This window comes from Scyliorhinus canicula, chromosome 16, assembly GCF_902713615.1.
Source record: "Scyliorhinus canicula chromosome 16, sScyCan1.1, whole genome shotgun sequence".
Classification (NCBI taxonomy): Eukaryota; Metazoa; Chordata; class Chondrichthyes; order Carcharhiniformes; family Scyliorhinidae; genus Scyliorhinus; species Scyliorhinus canicula.
Genome location: NC_052161.1, coordinates 69349195 through 69371106, shown reverse-complemented (window position 1 = coordinate 69371106; position 21912 = coordinate 69349195). Strand labels below are relative to the sequence as shown.

Sequence of the window (21912 nt, the reverse complement as noted above, 5' to 3'; positions counted from 1 at the left end):
CCCGGTACGCTCCATTCCCCCAATGATACCTCCCCCCCCCCCAAACCCGGAGCGCCCTGCCCACGTACTCATGGCCGCAGCGGGCCCCCCTCATTAGGCCCTGGTCCTTGTACCCCGGGCACCCACTCACAACACGACCTGGACTGGGTGCTGGACCCTCCCCATGGCACTCACCCTCCTGCCGTGGACATGTTGCCGGATCTGTGCTCCATTCCCTACGTGTTCGGATGATAGCTGCTGCTTTTGTGGTGTTGCCTCCCGCAGTGTTCAGGTATATAATCCAGGCATCACACTCTGTTTGGGATGACAGACAATGACATCCGCATGCTACATGGCCCTCCCTCCCACGGGAATACACTTGGCTTGTGTGAAGTGCTTACTTAATGATGATTGCTAATTCCCTATTAGCAATAGCCTTCAGCTGCATGGTAAGAGGCCTTAGCAGTTGCCTCCTCCGGTTGTCCCCCTCACCCTCCCATGGCGGCCCATCTCGGCAGAAGGTCTCCCCCACCTTCCCCCACCCCAGCTGAGGGTTTTCCGTCCCTCACCAAGCACAGGGGCAGCAAGCCCAGTGCCCCTGGACCTTTTGCCTGTGAGCAACGATGGCGACTAACCTCCTCAGCTCCCCACAGAACCCCGTCCGTCAGGTTCGTATTTTTAAAAAGGAGTACTAATCGGCGCCAGCGTGAGCACTTGCTGTGGAGGCCGGTAAATGATAGGAGGCCATTAGAATACGGGTGGATCTCGTTAATTGTATGGAAATGGGCTTAAGTGGTGATAATTTGTTTCTCGCCATGCAATGGCGGGATTCCGAATTCGCCCATGGGAGCAGGCCGGTTGCATCGTAAACCGTTTGGCGCCTTGCACGGATCCAATTTTTGGCCGGCCCCGCTACTCACCGGCCTCATTACGCTTGAGTGTGAATTTCTTCCAGCACTGCTGAACTCAGAGATTAGACTGCCATTTTGAAAGGGTGCCCCGATCTCTAAGTGAACTTGTGAGTCCCCCACACCCCCCACCCATGAGAACTGTCACCCCGCCACACACATATACAGCGGGATTCTCCCTTCTGGGGGACTATGTACCCACGCCGGAGGGAGTACCCGCGCCAACCACTCCGGCGTTAACGGCCCCTGGAAGTGTGGAATTCTCCACACTTTCGGGGGCTAGGTGGACGCCGGAGGGGCTGGCGACGCTCCAGCCGACGGCGAAAGGACGTCGCGTGTTCGCGCATGCGCCGAAGGGCCAGTGTCATCTCGCGCATGTGCGGAACCGCCGGCGTGGTTCCCCGCATGCGCAGACCGGCCGTCGTATTTTGGCGCATGCACGGGGGATTCTCTTCTCCGTGCCTGCCATGGCAGAGCCCTGCAGGGGCCCGGCACGGAAGGACAAAGTGCCCCCACGGAACAGGCCTGCCCGCAGATCGGTGGCCCCCGATCGCGGACCAGGCCACTGTGAGAACCCCCCCCCGGCGTCGGATCACCCCGCCCCTCCCCACAAGGACCGCCCCGGAGTCACTGAAGACCAAGCTGACGCCTGAGTCGCCACCAGCACTGCAACTCTCTCAACGACAGATCAAGGCGCCCGATCGCCAAGTGATGACATCCCGCTTTGGGGTCACTGAGGGGCCCCCCTGTTCAGGCTATCTCACCCTCCTTTCAGGCTGCCCCCACTTCCACAACCCCAAACCTTCAACCCTTCCAATATGCAGATGCCCCTTCATATCCGCACCTCCCCCCATCTTACTTTCATGGGCATGGCCCCCGCTCAGGCCCTGGGCAATGCCAATCTGGCAGTGTTCATGTTGGCTTTGCAGTGCCATGGGCACCTTGGACGTGTCAGGGTGGCAGTGCCAAGGTGCCAAAGCTTCAGGGGAGGGCCATCCTGCACTGTCCTTGACCACCCGGGGGCCTCTGATGGCCTGGGAGATCCCCCAAGTACCGTTCCGCCTGGTCCAAGTTTGTGTGGACCAGTACTGAATGGCACCCGGCTGGGGACTCTCTGGGGAGGCCGTTTGATGCCAGGAGGGCGGTAGATCCTGGGTGAGTACACCTTACTAGTTTTAAAACCTATTTAGGCACGTGTGGCTTGGTCACGCTTATTGTGGGTGGAGTTCTGATCGTGCCGCCTCACGAGGTCGGGGTAGATCTTGCAAAGTGTACTAGTTGCCCGCGGGAGGCTTCTCCCAGTGTCTACCCAGCGCGTCACGCTCCCTGTCGGGTGGGACACTGCCGGTAGATCGTGTCCCATATGTCACTATTCCACTGATACATTCCCTAAAAAATGACAAATCAATCCAGAAAAATGAAGCAATAGAGAAAAATACATATTTTGCAAGAATCATGTTGGAGTTTAGAAAAAGGTAGAATGTTGGCTGAATATGCCTTTTTAAGAGGATTTGGACAGACAGTAAGTGAACAAGAAATGGCAGGTGGAATACAATGTAGGAAAATGTAGGTTATCCACTTTGGTAGGAGGAACGGACGCACAAATTATTTCTTAAATGGCAAGACATTAGAAAGTGCAGATATACAAAAACTCATCAATAAGTTACTTAAAGCTAATACGCAAGGTGTAGCAGGCAACTTAGGAAGGCTAATGGTATGTTAGCCTTTATCACAAGACGGTTCGAGTAAAGTAGTAGTGAAGTCTTGCAAGCGCACCAGAACCTTGGCTACACTGCAACTTGAAATACTGTGTGCAGTTTTGGTCCTTTTACTGTCGGAGGATATTATTGTTATAGAGGAATTACAACAAAGGTTCACCAGACTTGTTCCTGGGATGGACAGATATAGGACTGTCCTGTGAAGAGAGATTTGGGAAGCTGGACCTATATTCTCTAGAATTTCGAAGAACGAGAGATGATTCAATTGAAACCTACAAAATACTTAAAGGGATAGGTAGGATAGATGCAGGCAAGATGTTTCCCCTGTTTGGGGAGTCTAGAACTAAGTGACACAATTTCAAAACTTAGGACCGGGATGAGGAGAAATCCACTACCCCAGAGGGCGGTGGAAACTCAGCCTTTGAGCATGTTTAAAGTAGAGAGGGACAGATTCCTAAATGTCAGTGACATAAAAGGATATGGGGATAGTGTGGGTAAAAGGCATTGAAGTGGACAATCAGCCATGATCATATGGAATGGTGGAGCAGACTCAATTGATTGAAAGACCTACTCCTGCTCCTTTGTTTCCATGCTCGAGAAATTGATTCAAATATAATTTTACCTGCAGTACAGAATTCCACGACTTCACTCCAGTCAGAAACTGTATAATCTCCATCACCTTGTTTCGATGCAGTCTGAACAGCCACAGTGTACTCTGTTCTGGGACTCAAGAACCAATGGCCGCGCACTGTCATTGGCAGAGGAACTGCTTTTGCCACCAGTTTAGTAGGAACATCCTGCAGAAGAAATAGAACTCTGATCTCTCAAATGGTTTGAGCAATAATATTGCAGATAATACAGTGCACATCATCAAACCTAATGTTTTCCCTGAGGCATTGAGGTTACAAAAATGTTAAATTCAAAAGAAGTTCTAAGTGGTTGGAATTCTTCTTTGTCCACAGAAAATGTGTTGCAAAACAGATCACAAGCCTGGCGCCATTGAGCAGACATGGGGAAGTAAGTAGGGATGTGACAATTGAGATTTAATCTTATTATTCCATTCGTCTTGGTTTGTTGCCTTGAATTATATGACAGGAATCCCAACAAAAAACTCTCATAAATCCTTTTAAAGTGCCATGCGAGTTCCACTCAGGCAACCATTCCAAACACTATTTCTCAGATTTCAGTGATGCATGTACCGTTACTGAGTCTATCTTCCCAAGCACTATCTCAAAGCTATTCAAGCTATGGGAAATAGCGAGCTAGAGAAAGTGCGCACAGTGAGCAGGAGCAACACTGATAGCACAAGGAAGAAGTCACTGCTGGTTGCAGGGTCGGAAAGTATCACCTTTTGGCCAGGGGACTTGGAATTCAAGTCCTACATATTATCATTCCAGTGAGCATATGAATTGGCAATAACAAAGAGAAAATTTGATGTAGAGTTATAGAACAGTTACAGCAAAGGGCGTGTTTAGCTCGTCACGTCTGTGTTGACTCTGCATGAACAATTTATCTAGTCTTTTCCCATCTCCTTTTCCCATAGCCTTGTCATTTTTCGTTTCAGGTGCTTACTCAATTCCCTTTGAAGCCACAATTAACTGTGCCTCCACCGCCCTTTCAGGCAGTGCATTCAAAACCCTCAGATTTCAGTGATGCATGTACTGTGATGCATGTACCCAAATAAGCACTCATTCCACACAAAAGCTCTTCCTTGTGTCACCTTTGCTTCTTTTGCCCATTACTTTAGATCGGTGTCCTCTGGTTTCAAACCCTTCTGCCAAAGGGAAGTTTCTCTCTTATCTATTCTGTTCTATCAACTGTTTATCTACCCTTTATAATTTTGAACACCTTTATTAGATCTTCTGTCAACATTCTTTTCTCTAAGAAGAACAACCCAGTTTCTCCAATCTAACCACCTAACCTTGGAATCAAAGGCTTTATAAACAGGCATAAGGGTACAAAAGCAAGGAAGTCATGGTGAAATATCTCCTGCAGCCTAAATGGGAGAACTTTGTCCAATTCTGGCACCACAGTTTAAGATGAATGTGAGGGCATTGGAAAACCTTACAGAAAAGATTACCAAGAATGATTCCTGGGATAACAGACTTTAGTTATGATTACAGATTGGCAAAGCTAATTTGATAGGTGTCCTCAAAATCACACAGGGTCTGGACAAAGTTCACAAAGAGAAACAGTTCCTGTTGGCAGGACACTGATTTAAGCTGACTGGCAAAGGAACCAGAGGCAACATAAGGAAAATTATTTTTTTAACTACAGCAAGTGGTAAGAATCTGGACTGCAGAGACTGAGAGAGTGGTGGAGGTGGATTCAACTGTGGGTATTATGCACCAACTTTAGAACTGCAGGCTTTGGGTGGAATTTTCAATACTTTTTCAGTGTCAAACTCAGAATGAAAACCGCATGTAGCTCTCCAGCTGCACAGCCTAGTTCTCTCTCCCGGTCTTGAGCCTCTCTGAGTAAAATAAAATGAGTGGGAGGGGTTTAGGCCATCACTCTGGCAGGGTGGAACCTGAAAGGGGTGGCAAGGCAGACTGAAAGCCGGCAACATAGCTTCACACACACAGTTCACTGACTTCAACAAACTCTACAAAGATCAGGCCCCAGACTTCCTGCTCACTCGCTCACTCTATCCCCCCCCCCCCCCCCCCCCCCACCTTCCATAGACACACAACTGGAATCCCCCAGATGGGACTCCCATAAGGGCCAAGCCCTGCACTGCCCCCCTCTCCCCCAGGGGGCTATACTTACCTTTACGCCGCTAGAGGGATCCCCGCGACTGAATCTTGTCTTATAAAACCTGTTGTAAACCTCGCTAACAAAATATTCAGTGAGGTGGGGGTGGGGGGGACTGGCTAATCTGGCTAATGATATTAGAATTTACTGAAATCCATTAACATGAGATACTCATGGGTGTGAACTTCATGACATCACCGGCGAAAGGCGTGGAAAATCGGGAGACGTGATCCCTCCGGAGAGAATCGCATTTCTCGATTCTCTCTGGATTTTGCACCCATGTCATCGTTCTCTCTGGCAGCGAATGCGGGCTGAAAATCGCCCCCTTGAAGTTATAATGCCTCACCACCTTCTTCCTATCAAAATGTACCACTTAACCTTTTTTGCAATAAATTGCATCTGCCATGTGTCTGCCCATTCCAACAATCTGGCTACATTCTCTTGAAGTTTATCACCATCATAGAACATAGAACAGTACAGCACAGAACAGGCCCTTCGGCCCTCAATGCTGTGCCGAGCCATGATCACCCTACTCAAACCCACGTATCCACCCTATACCCGTAACCCAACAACCCCCCCCCCTTAACCTTACATTTATTAGGACACTACGGGCAATTTAGCATGGCCAATCCACCTAACCCACACATCTTTGGACTGTGGGAGGAAACCGGAGCACCCGGAGGAAACCCACGCACACAGGGGGAGGACGTGCAGACTCCACACAGACAGTGACCCAGCTGGGAATCGAACCTGGGACCCTGGAGCTGTGAAGCATTTATGCTAACCACCATGCTACCCTGCTGCCCCTCCACACAGTTCACAATACTTCCACATTTTATGTTGTCTGCAAATTTTAAAGTTGTGCCCAAGCCTATCTCATTAATATAGGTCGAGAAGTGCAGTGGTCCCAGCACTGACCCCATGGGAATATTGTTGTATACATTTCTCCAGTTCAGTAAACAACTGTTCATCAATATTTTATTTCCAGTCACTCAGCTATCTTCAATATTGTGGCCGCTATCCCTTTTAACTTTTCTATGACATTTTATCAAATGTCTTTTGTAAATCCGTATATACATCAACCTTCAACAACCCTCTCTGGTACTTCACCAAAGGACATAATTAATTTAGTTAAATATGATTTGCCTTTAACAAATCGCTTTTTAAAATATTCATTCATGGAATGTAGGCTTCGTTGGTTAGGCCCATCAGTAATTGCACTTGAGAAGGCAGTGGCGGAAGGCCTTGTTGAACCCCTGCAGTCAATGTGATGTAGATATACCCACAGTGCTGTTAGGGAGGGAGTTCCAGAATTTTGACCCAGTGACAGTGAAGAAACCGCAATATATTTCCAAGTCAGGATGGTGTGTATCTTGGAGAGGCACTTGCAGGTGGTGGTGTTCCCATGTGCTGGATTTCGTTAGTTCATCCACAATTGTCCAACTGACTTTATTTTGTCCCAGAGTATTGTTTCTAAAAGCTTTCCTACCACTGAGGTTAAACTAACTGGCTTGTAGTTTTTGGTTTATTCTTGCACCCTTTCTTGAACAATGACATTAGCAATGACATCAGCAATTCCCAGCCCTCTAGAATTATCTTTGTAACTAAGAAGCATTGGAAAACTGTGACTAGTATCTCTGCAATTTCCACCCTTACTTCTCACATCAACCTTGGATGCATTCCATTCAGTCCTGGCGACTTGTCAACTTTAAGCCAACCTTTCCAGTACCCTGCTTTTATTAATGTTTAGCTCAGCCAGAGTCTCAGCTACATCCTATTCCGTGGCAGCATTTTCTTCCTAAGTAAAGGGGAATGAAATTAAATGAAAATGGCTTATTGTCACGAGTAGGCTTCAATTAGGTTACTGTGAAAAGCCCCTACTCGCCACATTCCGGCACCTGTCTGGGGAGGCTGGTACGGGAATCGAACCGTGCTGCTGGCCTGCTTTAAAAGCCAGCGATTTAGCCCAGTGAGCTAAACCAGCCCCTTATGCAAAACACATGTTCAATAACTCCAACATGCTCTTTGCTTCCAAGTATAGTTATCCTTTTTGATCCCTAACAGGTCCCAGTCCTCCTCTTACTATCCTTTTTCTATTTACAGAAAGATTCATAGACCCATAGGAAATTTACAATTCCCTTTTATGTTGGCTGCCAGTCTCTTCTTCTGCTCTCTCTTTGCTCTTCTTCCTTTCTTCACTTCCCCTCCAATCTTTCCATATTCAGCCTGCTTCTCATTCATGTTATTAACCTGCCATCTTATTCTCTGTCTCTTTTGTCATCTAGTTAGGTCTGGCTTTGGTTATCCAACCTTACTTCCCTTGCGGCAACGTATCACAGCTGTACCGAGCCATCTCTTCTTTAAAAGCAGCCCATTGTTCCATTACTGGCCAGGGCAGATCCATTCATAACTCACTGAAATTGGCCCTTGAATTGTATTATGGATTGGTTCTTGTCCTTTTCTTTACCTAACCTAAATCATACGATACATTGATCACTGTTCCCTAATTGTTCCCCTGACACTTGACCCATCCCATTTCCCAGAACAATTACTTCTTCCTCACTAGGTCAGAAATGCGCTGCTCAAGAAAGTTCAGTTAAATACACTTCAGAACTCCTCTTTATCTTTTGCACTATTTCCATCCCAATCTACATTAATATAATTGAAATCCCCATGCTATTGGATTCTTATTGTTACCCTGTCCACCAGAAATGTGTTACACATGAAAATGGTGGAGTTCCAGCAAAACAAAACACCTATCCATTTTCCATTGTTGCTGACAAATTTACGCTAATGCAGTGAGTGGCTGGGAGCAGAAATTACAAGCTGAAGTCCCAGATGGTCTGTTAACAGCTGTGCCAAAGCACTGACTCAAGTAATGCATTTATTATATTCATCAGTAACTGTAATTACATTCTTGACACAGCAATCACAGCCTGAGTAAGCCTTCCAGGTTGCTTGTTAAATAACGTTGTGTGACTTTTTGTTTTAAAATAGCCGATGAGTCAATTAAACGAAAGTCACAAGAAACATAACCATTTAGTTACCAGAATTCAATAACATTTCCTACCTTATGTTGTCTATTTTATAAAAAATGCAATGTAACAATGGGCAGAGCCTTTGATCTCTGTAGCCAATATTAAACACATACAAAAAGAGCATGCTTATAATGCTGCTCCACTGATCACAGCATTTTGTTCCTCAATGTGTGGAATAATAGCCATTTGTATTCAGTATATTAGAAGCCTTTCCTATAGAACGCATTCTAAGTGCAATATTTGCTTTCTGTACAATGCTGAAAAACCTACTTATTATATTTGTCTCTGGTTGAGTTCTTTGTTGCTTCCTATTACTATCTTCCTGACCCAAGTGAAAGTTCTGTTCCCTGATCCAGCTCTTTTTGGTATCTTTGCGTAACTGACAGTAGCTGGTAATTTCCTTAAAGCTGCTTGCAGTCCGCCATTCAAATCGACAAGGACAAGCTATGTCTGATGCCAGAAGAAAATTAAGTTGCATGATCCAGAGTGAGACATGTCTTAATTTAGGGAGTGACAAGGGCAGGTTCATCTGATCTAGGTAACACCTGGTACAAACACTCTTCATAGGATGGTATTTCTAAGTGATAATTCCTCAGAAAAATTCTGCATTTTTACAGAAATTAAAGTTAAGAAGCAACCTTCCCAAATAATTTAAGCATTGAAACTATACACAGGCATGTTTGAAACTGAGTACTTATGCAGGATTCACAATACTCCAGAGTTCTCTCCAGAATAATGAGTAATCCCAATCTGTCTAAAATATTTTGAAAACAGATATTTGGTGCATAATGGTGAACACTGGCCTTTCCCACTCTAGTACAAATGTAACCTAACTGTATATTATTTAATCACGATCCCCATGGGAAAAATAAACTAAAAATAACCAAACTTACCAAATGGCCCCAAATGAGAAAATTACCAACAAGATTTCACTTTTACTCTAACACAAATCAGAATCCATGGGAATTCCATCAGAATTAACAGGCAAATAATACTGTAAATAAAAAGGTATACAGTTTCAAATAATCAATATAAAAAAGATACACACAACCCCTAACGCGTGCATCTGTCTCTGGAACCATGGGCAGTTCCAAATTTCTTTAACGGCCTCTGGTATGCAAGATCTCTTATTTTTCCACTCAATCCATTCAGCCCTTGAGCCACCTTCACTGGCAACTGTATTCGATCTAAAGTCCCCAGATACAGTTAATACCAACAAGGCACATACATGTCCATGAACCATCGTTCACTTAGATCCCATCATGTTCTTCCTGTGTCTGTGTGAGTTTCCTCCGGGTGCTCCGGTTTCCCAGAAGACGTGCTTGTTAGCTGAATTGGACATTCTGAATTCTCCCTGTGTACCTGAACAGGTGCAGTAGTGTGGCGACTAGGGGATTTTTGCAATAACTTCATTGCAGTGTGCGGCATGGTAGCACAGTGGTTAGCATGTTGCTTCACAGCGCCAGGGTCCCAGGTTCAATTCCGGCTTGGGTCACTGTGTATGCGGAGTCTGCACGTTCTCCCTCTGTCTGCGTCAGTTTACTCCTGGTGCTCCGGTTTTCTCCCACAAATCCCGAAAGACATGCTATTAGGTAATTTGGATATTCTAAATTCTCCCTGCGTGTACCCAACAGGCACCGGAATGTGTTGACTGGGGGCTTTTCACAGTAACTTCATTGCAGTGTTAATAGAACAAAGAGAACAAAGAAAAGTACAGCACAGGAACAGGCCCTTTGGCCCTATAAGCCTGTGCCGACCATGCTGCCCATCTAAACTAAAATCTTCTACACTTCCTCGGTCTGTATCCCTCTATTCCCATCCTATTCATGTATTTGTCAAGATGCCCCTTAAATGTCATTATCGTCCCTGCTTCCACCACCTCCTCCGGCAGTGAGTTCCAGGCACCCACTACCCTCTGTGTAAAAAACTTGCCTCGTAGATCTCCTCTAAACCTTGCCTCTCGCACCTTAAACCCATGCCCCTAATAATTAACCCCTCTACCCTGGGAAAAAGCCTCTGGCTATCCACTCTGTCTATGCCCCTCATAATTTTGTGGACCTCTATCAGGTCACCCCTCAACCTCCGTCGTTCCAGTGAGAACAAACCAAGTTTATTCAACTGCTCCTCATAGCTAATGCCCTCCATACCAGGCAACATCCTGGTAAATCTCTTCTGCACCCTCTCTAAAGCCTCCACATCCTTCTGGTAGTGTGGCGACTAGAATTGAACACAATACTCCAAGTGTGGCCCAACTAAGGTTCTAAACAGCTACAATAGACTTGCCAATTCTTTTACTCAATGCCCCGGCCAATGAAGGCAAGCATGCCGTATGCCTTCTTGACTACCTTCTCCACCTGTGTTGCCCCTTTCAGTGACCTGTGGACCTGCACACCTAGATCTCTCTGACTGTCAATACACTGTATATTCCCCACCTGCATTAGACCTTCCAAAATACATTACCTCACATTTGTCCGGATTAAACTCCATCTGCCATCTCTCCGCCCAAGTCTCCAAACGATCTAAATCCTGCTGTATCCTCTGACAGTCCTCATCGCTATCCGCAATTCCACCAATCTCTGTGTCGTCTACAAACTTACTAATCAGACCAGTTACGTTTTCCTCCAAATCATTTATATATACTACGAACAGCACTGATCCCTGTGGAACTAGTCACCACTAGTCACAGCCCTCCAATCAGAAAAGCACCCTTCCATTGCTACTCTCTGCCTTCTATGACCTAGCCAGTTCTGTATCCATCTTGCCAGCTCACCCCTGATCCCGTGTGACTTCACCTTTTGTACCAGTCTGCCATGAGGGACCTTGTCAAAGGCCTTTCTGAAGCCCATATAGACAACATCCACTGCCCTACCTGCATCAATCATTCTTGTGACATCTTCGAAAAACTCTATCAAGTTAGTGAGGCACGACCTCCCCTTCACAAAACCATGCTGCCTCTCGCTAATACATCCATTTGCTTCCAAAAGGGAGTAGATTCTGTCTCGAAGAATTCTCTCCAGTAATTTCCCTACCACTGACATAAGGTTCACCGGCCTGTAGTTCCCTTGATTATCCTTGCTACCTTTCTTAAACAAAGGAACAACGTTTGCTATTCTCCAGTCCTCCGGGACATCACCTGAAGACAGTGAGGATCCAAAGATTTCTGTCAAGGCCTCAGCAATTTCCTCTCTCGCCTCCTTCAGTATTCTGGGGTAGATCCCATCAGGCCCTGGGTACTTATCTACCTTAATATTTTTCAAGACGCCCAACACCTCGTCTTTTTGGATCTCAATGTGACCCAGGCTATCTACACACCCTTCTCCAGACTCAACATCCACCAATTCCTTCTCTTTGGTGAATACTGATGCAAAGTATTCATTTAGTGCCTCGCCCATTTCCTCTGGCTCCACACATAGGTTCTCTTGCCTATCCTTCAGTGGGCCAACCCTTTCCCTGGCTACCCTCTTGCTTTTTATGTACGTGTAAAAAGCCTTGCAATTTTCCTTAGCCCTATTTGCCAATGACTTTTCGTGACTCTTTTTAGCCCTCCTGACTCCTTGCTTAAGTTCCTTCCTACTTTCCTTATATTCCACACAGGCTTTGTCTGTTCCCAGCCCTCTAGCACTGAAAAATGCCTCCTTTTTCTTTTTGACAAGGCCTACAATATCTCTCGTTATCCAAGGTTCACAAAATTTGCCGTATTTATCCTTCTTCCGCACAGGAACATGCTGGTCCTGAATCCCTTTCAACTGACATTTGAAAGCCTCCCACATGTCAGATGTTGATTTACCCTCAAACATCCACCCCCAATCTAGGTTCTTCAGTTCCCGCCTAATATTGTTATAATTAGCCTTCCCCCAATTTAGCACATTCACCCTAGGACCACTCTTATCCTTGTCCGCCAGCACTTTAAAACTTACTGAATTGTGGTCACCGTTCTCGAAATGCTCCCCTACTGAAACGTCTACCACCTGGCCAGGCTCATTCCCCAATACCAGGTCCAGTACAGCCCCTTCCCTAGTTGGACTATCTACATATTGTTTTAAGAAGCTCTCCTGGATGCTCCTTACAAACTCTGCCCCGTCCAAGCCCCTAGCACAGTGAGTCCCAGTCAATATTGGGGAAGTTGAAGTCTCCCATCACAACAACCCTGTTGTTTTTACTTGTTTCCTAAATCTGTCTACCTATCTGCTCCTCTATCTCCTGCTGGCTGTTGGGAGGCCTGCAGTAAACCCCCAACATTTGACTGCATCCTTCTTATTCCTGATCTCTACCCAGACAACCTCGCTGCCCTCTGAGGTGTCCTCCCGTAATACAGCTGTGATATTCTCCCTAACCACTAGCGCAACTCCGCCACCCCTTTTACCTCCCCCTTTATCCCACCTGAAACATATAAATCCTGGAACGTTTAGCTGCCAATCCTGACCTTCCCTCAATCAGGTCTCTGTAATGGCAACAACATCATAGTTTCAAGTACTGATCCAAGCTCTAAGTTCATCTGCCTTACCCGTAATACCTCTTGCATTAAAACATGCACTTCAGGCCACCAGACCCGCTGTTTTCAGCAACATCATGTAAGCCTACTTGTGACAATAAAGATTATTATTATGTAAGTCTACTTGTGACACTCATAAAGATTATTATTATTCAATCCAAATGCTGTCACTTTCTGGAGTTCCCTTTCAACTGACCAACCAACAACACATGGCTTATGGTCTGGATCTCTGATGCAAACTCTTCTTTCGAACATTTGAGCTTTTTGCATCACGTTTAGGATTCAGTCCCTTTTTAAAAAAATTTAGAGTTCCCAATTCATTTTTCCAATTAAGGGGAAATTTAGCATGGCCAATCCACCTAGCCTGCACATCTTTGGGTTGCAGAGGCAAAACCCACGCAAACACGGGGAGAATGTGCAAACTCCACATGGACAGTGACACAGAGCCGGGATCGAACCTGGGACCTCGGCGCCGTGAGGTAGCAATGCTAACCACTGGGCCACCGTGCTGCCCTGGATTCAGTCCCTTTTACCTTGCCAATACATCACTTCCCCCAAAGCTTCTGGAATTTTACTTTTCTTCTCACTACCTTTTGGTAGAGAGCTTTGCTGGCTTCTCATCACATAAATTCTGAGTTCCTCTTTCTGTCTGCTTTTTCTTCCTGCCTGCATCTATGCCGATCATCTTCTGACTTCAGCTCTCCTGTTTTCTTTACAACAGCACTTCTTTTGCCTGTCTTCTGTGTCCCCCAGTGCAGATACTCACACAACTTTCATACCTTAACTTCCTTCTTGTTGGTTCTGCTTCAAGGTTCGCCAGGCCACATGGACTCACATTTCTTATTATCCACGGAAATTAAAAACGATCCCTTTACAATTGATGTAACTCTTAAAATTCCTTATTCCTTTACAAACACTATTAAAAACAATTACAGATTACAAATGCACAGAGATAAGGTACAGTAACAGAAACTATATCTTTTTTGTGATTACTTAGTAATTCAACAGAACACCTTTCCTCCTTAAGATCATCTGCTTCATCAAGGGAAGATTCAATTTTCACTGTAACTAGTGAACTTTGAAATATGTGCAATTATTTTGCAAACCAACTTCAGTCTATGAAAAATCAAATAATTTTACAGTAAATATTTATATAATAGAGTACTTTACCTTGTGCTTGAATTTATTAGAATTCTTAGTTTCTTTCTTATTAAGATCAATGAAGTAATGTGTGATACGATCTTTGTATTTTGGATCCATGCTCCATGAGATCTTGAACGAATCACATGTGATATTACTTATTTTTATGTTGTGTGGAACAGCAAGCTCTTCCATCTCTGCAATGCCACTGTCTTGTGATTTGTTCCCTGTGCAAAAATAAAATGCATGTGTTTGAAAGTATTGCCAATAGTTACAGAAAATAGATTACAAAATAATCAAAGATAAAATGAATTTCTTACTCCTAATTCAAGCATTGACCAATAGGCTTGCCATTGTGCTCTCCTGTCTTAAGGTTTGATGCATTGCACAGTGCAAAACCTCCAGCAGTAAGTTAGAATGGATGCTGGACCCTGCAATGGCATGGTGGTTCAGTGTAGTATCCAGCAGTAATGGCATGGGGTGGGATTCTCCGACCTCCCGCCGGGTTGGAGAATCGCTGGGGGCGGCATGAATCCCGCCCCGCTGGCTGCCGAATTCTCCGGCGCCGGAGATTTGGCGGGGGCGAGAATCGCGCCGAGCCGGTCAGCAAACGCGCGCAGCGGCCCCCCCCGGCAATTCTCCGACCCGTGATGGGCCGAAGTTCCGCTCGTTCTATGCAGGTCCCGCCAGCGTAAATTGGAGTAGGTCCCTTACCGGCGGCGCGGGCGGGCTCCGGGGCAATCTGGCCCACGATCGGGGCCCACCGATCCGCGGGTGGGCCTCTGCCGTGGGGGCACTCTTTTCCTATGCGCCAGCCGTGTAGGCCTCCGCAATGGCCGGCGCGAAGGTGAGCCCCCCCTTCGCATTAATGGGGATGACGTCAGCAGCCGCTGACGCTCCCGCGCATGCGCGGACCTGCGGAGTCCCTTCGGCCCCGGCTGGTGTGGCGCCAAAGGCCTTCCACGCTGGCCGGCGGGGCGCAAACCACTCCGGCCTAGCCCCTGAAGGTGCGAAGGTGAGGTGGTTCACGCTATTCTGTTCCGCTGGGACCCCCCCACCCCGCCGGCTACGGGAGAATCCCGCCCATGATGTTTGCTAACTTGCCTCATAGGCATAATTAGGACACAATATCGACAACTGTATCTGACATTTTAAAAATGTAATCTTACAATGTCTGACACTTGATGCAAATCCTACTACTTTGAAGGAATGAAAGTCCTCTAACAAAATAAGTCACAAAAGAAATAATCATTTAGAAGTGAAATACTGAGATTAGCGGCAAAAGCATCTTCCTTCTCAGGCATAGCTTGTCTTTAAATCTAGGTTAAACAAAGAAATTAAATATCAATTTGCACAATCTCAATTCATAGATTGTTCGGAGCAAAGCTTGCTCGACTGACAGATGTTGTTCAACCATCTTCCATTCTCAGTCTTTTCACCTCATTAGTGATCATCACATTGGGCACCAGACGTATATGAACTTGGACCTTTTAAATATCATCCTCTTTCATTCTCGCTGCAATGGTGGCAAAACCTGCACAACTGTATTAAGAAGCTCAACCTTTGCAGCATATACCTTTAGCAATGGAGTGGAGAATGTTTCACATAGTTGTTGCACAGAGATTCTTAGCTTACTCTAGTCAGGGGTCAATGAGGTGATCAGGCACTATAGGTGAGGAGATAAAAGGAGGGGATGTCACAATATTCATCAGGGAATCAATTACAGCAGTAAGGATGGACGACATCTTAGAAGCCTCTTCAACTGAAGCCATATGGATAGAATTTAAAAACCAAAAAGGAGCAATCAGGTTGCTGGGAGTGTTCTATAGACCGCCTAACAGTCCGAGAGAAACAGAAGAGCAGATATGTAGGCAAAATTCAGAGTAGTAAAAGAAATAGGGTAGTAATAGTAGGGATTTCAAATGCACCAATATTAACTGGGGTAGCCATAGTGTTGCTCATTATGCTTTCCCTTAATTTGCTCTGTTTAATTACCTTTGCTCAAGAGTCGCCAGGTATCTTTCTGATACCACCACAGGGTTCAAAGCCGAATACTGATCAATGACTCGATACACCAGTTAGTAAGTTTGAAATCATTTATTTATTTACACACAGTCAATTATTACTCATGCATAAACTCTACTCGCTAAACTACAACTACTACTAAAAGCCTATACTTAGCTTCGAGTGGCCCACTCAGTCAGAGGAACAATGGCCGTTGTCCAGTTCTGATACTGCTGGCTTCGAACTGGTATGGAATAGTAGCTAGGAGCACCTATCTCATAGCATGCGTTGACCTTAGACTTACTTGGTTGGTGCTTGGCGGGCCTCTCGTCGCTGAGAGCCAAATGCCAAGGTAAGAGTTCTTCCAAGAGCTTCCAAGAGAGCGAACTGACCGCGGGGACTCTGTTGTCCATTTTTCCCTGCACTCTTTGCGAGTGTCCATTTTGGAATTGGGACGAGGCCACCCAGGTGGCTAAACTCCCTCCTTGTGATCCTCAACGCGAAGCGTGAAGGATCACACTACTACGATGTCTTCATTCCCTGACCAAGCGGGCACTCATGAGTAGGCTCTACTCTGACCCTAACTACGCTACATATCTTTAACTAAACAATCTTACATACACACATCATCAGAAGTCTATGGGGGCGCTATGTCATTAAGGACATGCATTACAAAATTTAAAAACTGGAACCTCTAATTATTCTCAATAAACTATCCTCACTCAAACAATTCAAAAATATCCTAACATCTTAACTGTACAAAAATAGCAGCATTCAAATTTCTCTGGTTTGGCAGTCAAACGCAGATTTCACATTCCTTTATTCAACAAATGATCACATTTTTTTATTCAACAAACGAACACACACAAACAAAAAAAACGAATGTACTTTAATCCATGTCGAGGGGTTCGGGTACCCCGAAAATAGGGGATCTTATTCTGTATACCGGGGTGCGAGAGCGGTAGGCTCTTCTTCGCCATTTCTTCATTCGAATGGTCTGCACGATACTGCAAAGTATCGCCAGTGCTAAAAGCGCTTCAATGACATACGAGAGGGAATACCAAGTGATAAACTTATCACACCAGCTTGGGGTACTGTCGACTGTTACAGGGCTCTGTGTACTGTCGGGGAGTGAATCATTGACGATCTGTGGGGTGGGGGTGAGCGTTTGCGCGCAACCAAAGGGATCCTGCTAGTGTCCATATAACAAAGATGGAGGTCGTCTTCATCTCTTCTCTTCTCGTCCTGTCTTCTTTGAGCTTCTAGAATTCTGTGAACATAGAACAGTACAGCACAGAACAGGCCCTTCGGCCCTCGATGTTGTGCCGAGCAATGATCACCCTACTTAAACCCACGTAACCCGTATACCCGTAACCCAACAATCCCCCCATTAACCTTACACTACGGGCAATTTAGCATGGCCAATCCACCTAACCCACACATATTTGGACTGTGGGAGGAAACCGGAGCACCCGGAGGAAACCCACGCACACACGGGGAGGACGTGCAGACTCCACACAGACAGTGACCCAGCCGGGAATCGAACCTGGGACCCTGGAGCTGTGAAGCATTGATGCTAACCACCATGCTACCGTGAGGCCAAACGAACACAAGCATAATATCTGTCATTATCTTGCTTAAGATCTCGTGTGTTTGTCTGTCTGTCCTTTATTGTCAATTACCCTTTATAATTGGTCACCATCTCAGAGGTTTCGGCTGATCAAGTAGGTGGCAAATTCTCAAAGGTTTCTGCGGACAAACTAGGCATCTGGCCATGGTCAAACATGCCACATTAACTGCCAGGGGGTGTTAAAGGAGTGGTGGCGTGGGGCTGTGAAAAGCTGTTTAAATTCCAAACACTGAACATTTAACAAATACATACAAACAAACATGCAACGAATATCGTGCAGGTTCCATCAAAAAGGACACCGTATCTCTCTAGCGGTTCCTTTTTAAACATCATCTGGACACCTCAGTTTTCAGTTGCAAACAGGGTCGCGAAGGGATTTGCGTGGTGGGAGTCAGACTCAATGTCATCATCTTCTCCCGGCTGCCATACTCTTGACTGTAGAAGTCGTGCCAAAGCTGCGTGGGGTGACTTGGGGTCCATCTCATCGTTCCTGATGAGTCTGAATGAATTGTCCCGGTGCCAGATTCGTGTGTCTAGTTTTGAATTGCAGTGGTTTAATTCGTAATCGTCGGGTGGTGGGTCTGGGTCTTTAATGTACGTGATCTCGAAGGGATCACTTGAATCGTACTCGGAGTCGCTGGGAGTGGGGCCTGGTGCAGGGGGATAGTATAGTGGTGTGCTGTTGCTGTCGTCAGTGCTTTCGCAGTCACTGTCGCTGCTGTCTGGGGGCGGGGAGAGGCGGAGTCGTGTGCGGAGTTGAAGTTGAGTCTGAGGACGGGCTGGACTGGCTGGGGGAGGGTGGGACTGCGTTTTCTGTGGGTGGAGCGAGCTCGTCTGCTGCTGCGAGCAGGATGTGGTGCGTGTGGTTGTTCTGCGAGCCATAGGCCTTGACTGGTTTATGTGAAACCATGCAGACTTTCCATTAGGGTACTTTATCTTGTACACGGAGGGGCTTACTTTGTCCAAAATGGAGTACGGACCTGAGTACTTAGGTGACAGGAATATGCTGGGGTTGTAAAGAGAAAGCATTACTTACTGCCCTACTTCAAACTCTGTGGCATGCACTGTCTTATCGAAACAAGCCTTGCTCTGTTACTTCCTTGTGCCCATTCTCACTGCGGCTGCTAGTTGGGCCGTTTTAACATTTTCGATTAGCTGTTGCACAGCGTTTTCGTGTGTGAGGGCCGTCACTGCAGGGCTGGTCAAATCTAATCCTAACAAATATTCCGTTCCTTTCGTGGGGCGTCTGGACATGAGAGTGTGGGGGGTGTATCCTGTGGACGTGGATACCGTGTTTCGTAAAAACATCAATGCAAATGGGAGAACTGAGTCCCAGGTGCTGTTCTGCTGAACCATTTTCCTAAGGGTGGCTTTTAGTGTCCTATTCATGCGTTCGACAATACCACTTAACTGGGGGTGGTACGCGATATGAAACTTTTGAGTAATTCCAAAAATTGTGAGGACGTTTTTCATAACTCGTCCTGTAAAATGGGAGCCTTGATCGGACTCTATGCTGCGGGGGAGTTCCCATCTTGTAAAGATGTGGTGGGTTAGTATTTTGGTTGTGGTCTTTGCCGTATTAGTGCACGATGGAAATGTTTCCACCCATTTTGTGAAGGTGTCAATGACCACCAACACATACTTATATCCGTTTCTGCAAGGGGGTAGGGGTCCTATGAAGTTTATCTGGAGGTTAGTCCATGGGCCATTAACGGGGTGGGTGTGGCTGAGTTGAGCCTTCTTTGCGTATCTGTCCGGATTGTTCTGGGCACAGATCAAGCAATTCTCAACATAGTGTGTTACGTCGGCTTTTAAATTTGGCCACCAACAGAGCGGTCTGAGGTGGGCTAAAGTGGGTTCAATTCCCTGATGTCCATGATTGTCATGGAACAAATAAATGACTTGGTTCCTATCCTGCTCTGGAACAACATAAAGGCTGTCTTTAAGAATCACACCGTCATGTGTGGTCATGGAATTCTTAAATTTGTCATAAGGGGCTGGGAAGGTTCCCTTTAAAACTTCCCTGAGCTTCTCGTCCTATTTCTGTGCCTGGGCTAAATCCTGTATGTTGGTCTGTGAGACCTGAACTGCGTGTACTGGGGCACTTTCGGGGGGGGTACCATGCCTAGAACCTGCTTTTGCTAGGGCGTCTGCTTTAACATTTCCAGGTGGGGAAGAACGGTGGTGACTGTGAACTTTTACAATGCCGTATTTCCTGTCCTTTGCCTGCTTTAAAATATGGCGGAGTAATGGGGCTGATGGAAGGGGTTTTCCGTCTGCGGAAACAAATCCTCTTGTCTCCCACAGGGTAGGAATTCGGTTAAACTATTACAGACATACAGGCTGTCTGAGTAGATGTCTGCTAGGGGGGGGGAACGAATCGGGGTGGTCTACTATGTAAACTATCGCTGCCAGTTCTGCTGCCTGCGAGCCTAAGTGTCGTGGCAACTTTAGGGAAATCTCTTCTTGGGCGCGTCCCTGCACGTCCTCTACATAAATACCGCATCCTGTTATGCGTTTGCCGTCTAAAACTGTGGAGGAGCCATCCACATAGATTTTCAGGGGTGCGCACATGTCTGTGGGCTGGGGTCTCTAGGGTGAACTACCTATCTTCCTGGGAGGTGTTTTTGGAATGAACGGGCCTGTGTTGTGCTGTGTGGAGATAATGTCACATTCATTTTTTTTTTTTTTTAATGTTTTTTATTGAGTTTTCATATTTTATATACAACATATTACAAATTATTAGAGAAAAAAAACACACGCAAAAATTAACATGTATATTTACAGGTAAGCATCTTCATAATAACAATTGTGGCCGCCCCCTTTAGCCGGCATACATATTTTACATTTTGGGCTTTAGCTTGCTATCAAACCCCCATAACGAACGCCCCCCGGCTACCTTCCCCCGATTCCGTCCATTTTCCCCTGATTCTTGGCCACCCTATTCTTCCTCTTGTTCGTTGGCCACAAACAGGTCCCGGAACAATTGCATGAATGGCTCCCACGTTCTGTGGAAGCCGTCGTCTGACCCTCTGATGGCGAATTTGATTTTCTCCATTTGGAGAGATTCCGAGAGGTCGGACAGCCAGTCTGCAGATCTGGGTGGTGCTGCTGACCGCCAGCCAAACAGGATTCTACGGCGGGCTATCAGGGAGGCAAAGGCAAGGGCGTCCGCCCTCCTCCCCAGGAATAGATCTGGCTGGTCTGAAACCCCGAAGACCGCCACTATCGGGCATGGCTCCACCCTCACCCCCACCACTTTGGACATAGCCTCGAAGAAGGCTGTCCAGTACTCCACAAGTCTGGGGCAAGACCAGAACATGTGGGCGTGGTTGGCCGGGCCTCTTTGGCACCGTTCACATCTGTCCTCCACCTCCGGGAAGAACCTACTCATACGGTTTCTTGTTAAGTGGGCTCTATGTACCACTTTTAGTTGCGTCAGGCCGAGCCTTGCGCACGTGGAGGTGGAGTTGACCCTTTGCAGTGCTTCGCTCCAGAGTCCCCACCCTATCTCCATCCCCAGGTCGTCCTCCCATTTCATTCTTGTTGCGTCCAGTACGGTGTCGTCCCTTTCTACCCAAGGTGCCTTTTTCTTAAGAAGGTCGGATAGGGGCGCTGCTTTAGTGGCGAAACCGTCGATGTGGTTTCGGCAGTAGCCAACCAGTCCTAAAAACGACCAGAGGGCTGAGACATTGTGGGGAAGGGGCAATTTGACAATGGAGTCAATCCTTTTCTGCTCGATCTCGCGTTTACCATGCGTCATAACTGTTCCCAAGTATATCACTTTTTCTTCCAAAATCTGGTCCTTTTTGGGGTTAACCGTACATCCAATTTCTTTTAGGAGTCCTAGGAGTTCTGCTAGAAGCGAAATGTGCTCTGCCTTTGTGTCTGTCTGTAGTAGCAGGTCGTCTACATACTGGACCAGGCATTCGGGGCGGGAAAATTTAGCTAATCCATTTGCCTGCTGTCGGTGGAAAATGGAGGGGAGTTGTGGAAACCTTGTGGAAGGCACGTCCACGTATACTGCTGTCCTTTAAAAGTGAAGGCAAATTTGTACTGGCACGCTTTAGCCAATGGAATGGACCAGAAGCCATTACTAATGTCCAAAACCGTAAAGAATCGTGACTGAAGTCCCTGCTTAAGCATGGTCTTGGGACTTGTGGCTACGGTGGGGGCTGCTGCTGGGGTTACTTTGTTCAGTTCCCGGTAATCAATGGTCAGTCGCCATGATCCATTGGGTTTCCTGACT

At 46.4% G+C, this 21912-nt stretch overlaps 1 protein-coding gene across 1 annotated transcript in view; it reads right to left on the bottom strand.

Annotated features, from left to right (window-relative positions):
- The window catches only part of phyhiplb (phytanoyl-CoA 2-hydroxylase interacting protein-like b), a 91855-nt gene that overhangs the window by 24362 nt on the left and 45581 nt on the right, over nucleotides 1-21912 (bottom strand). Inside the window, exons 2-3 of the mRNA XM_038822000.1 lie at nucleotides 14060-14256; nucleotides 3228-3402 (exon numbers count right to left, since the gene is read on the bottom strand). Coding sequence (XP_038677928.1) covers nucleotides 3228-3402; nucleotides 14060-14256 — 372 coding nt within the window. The remainder of the gene's footprint in view (nucleotides 1-3227; nucleotides 3403-14059; nucleotides 14257-21912) is intronic.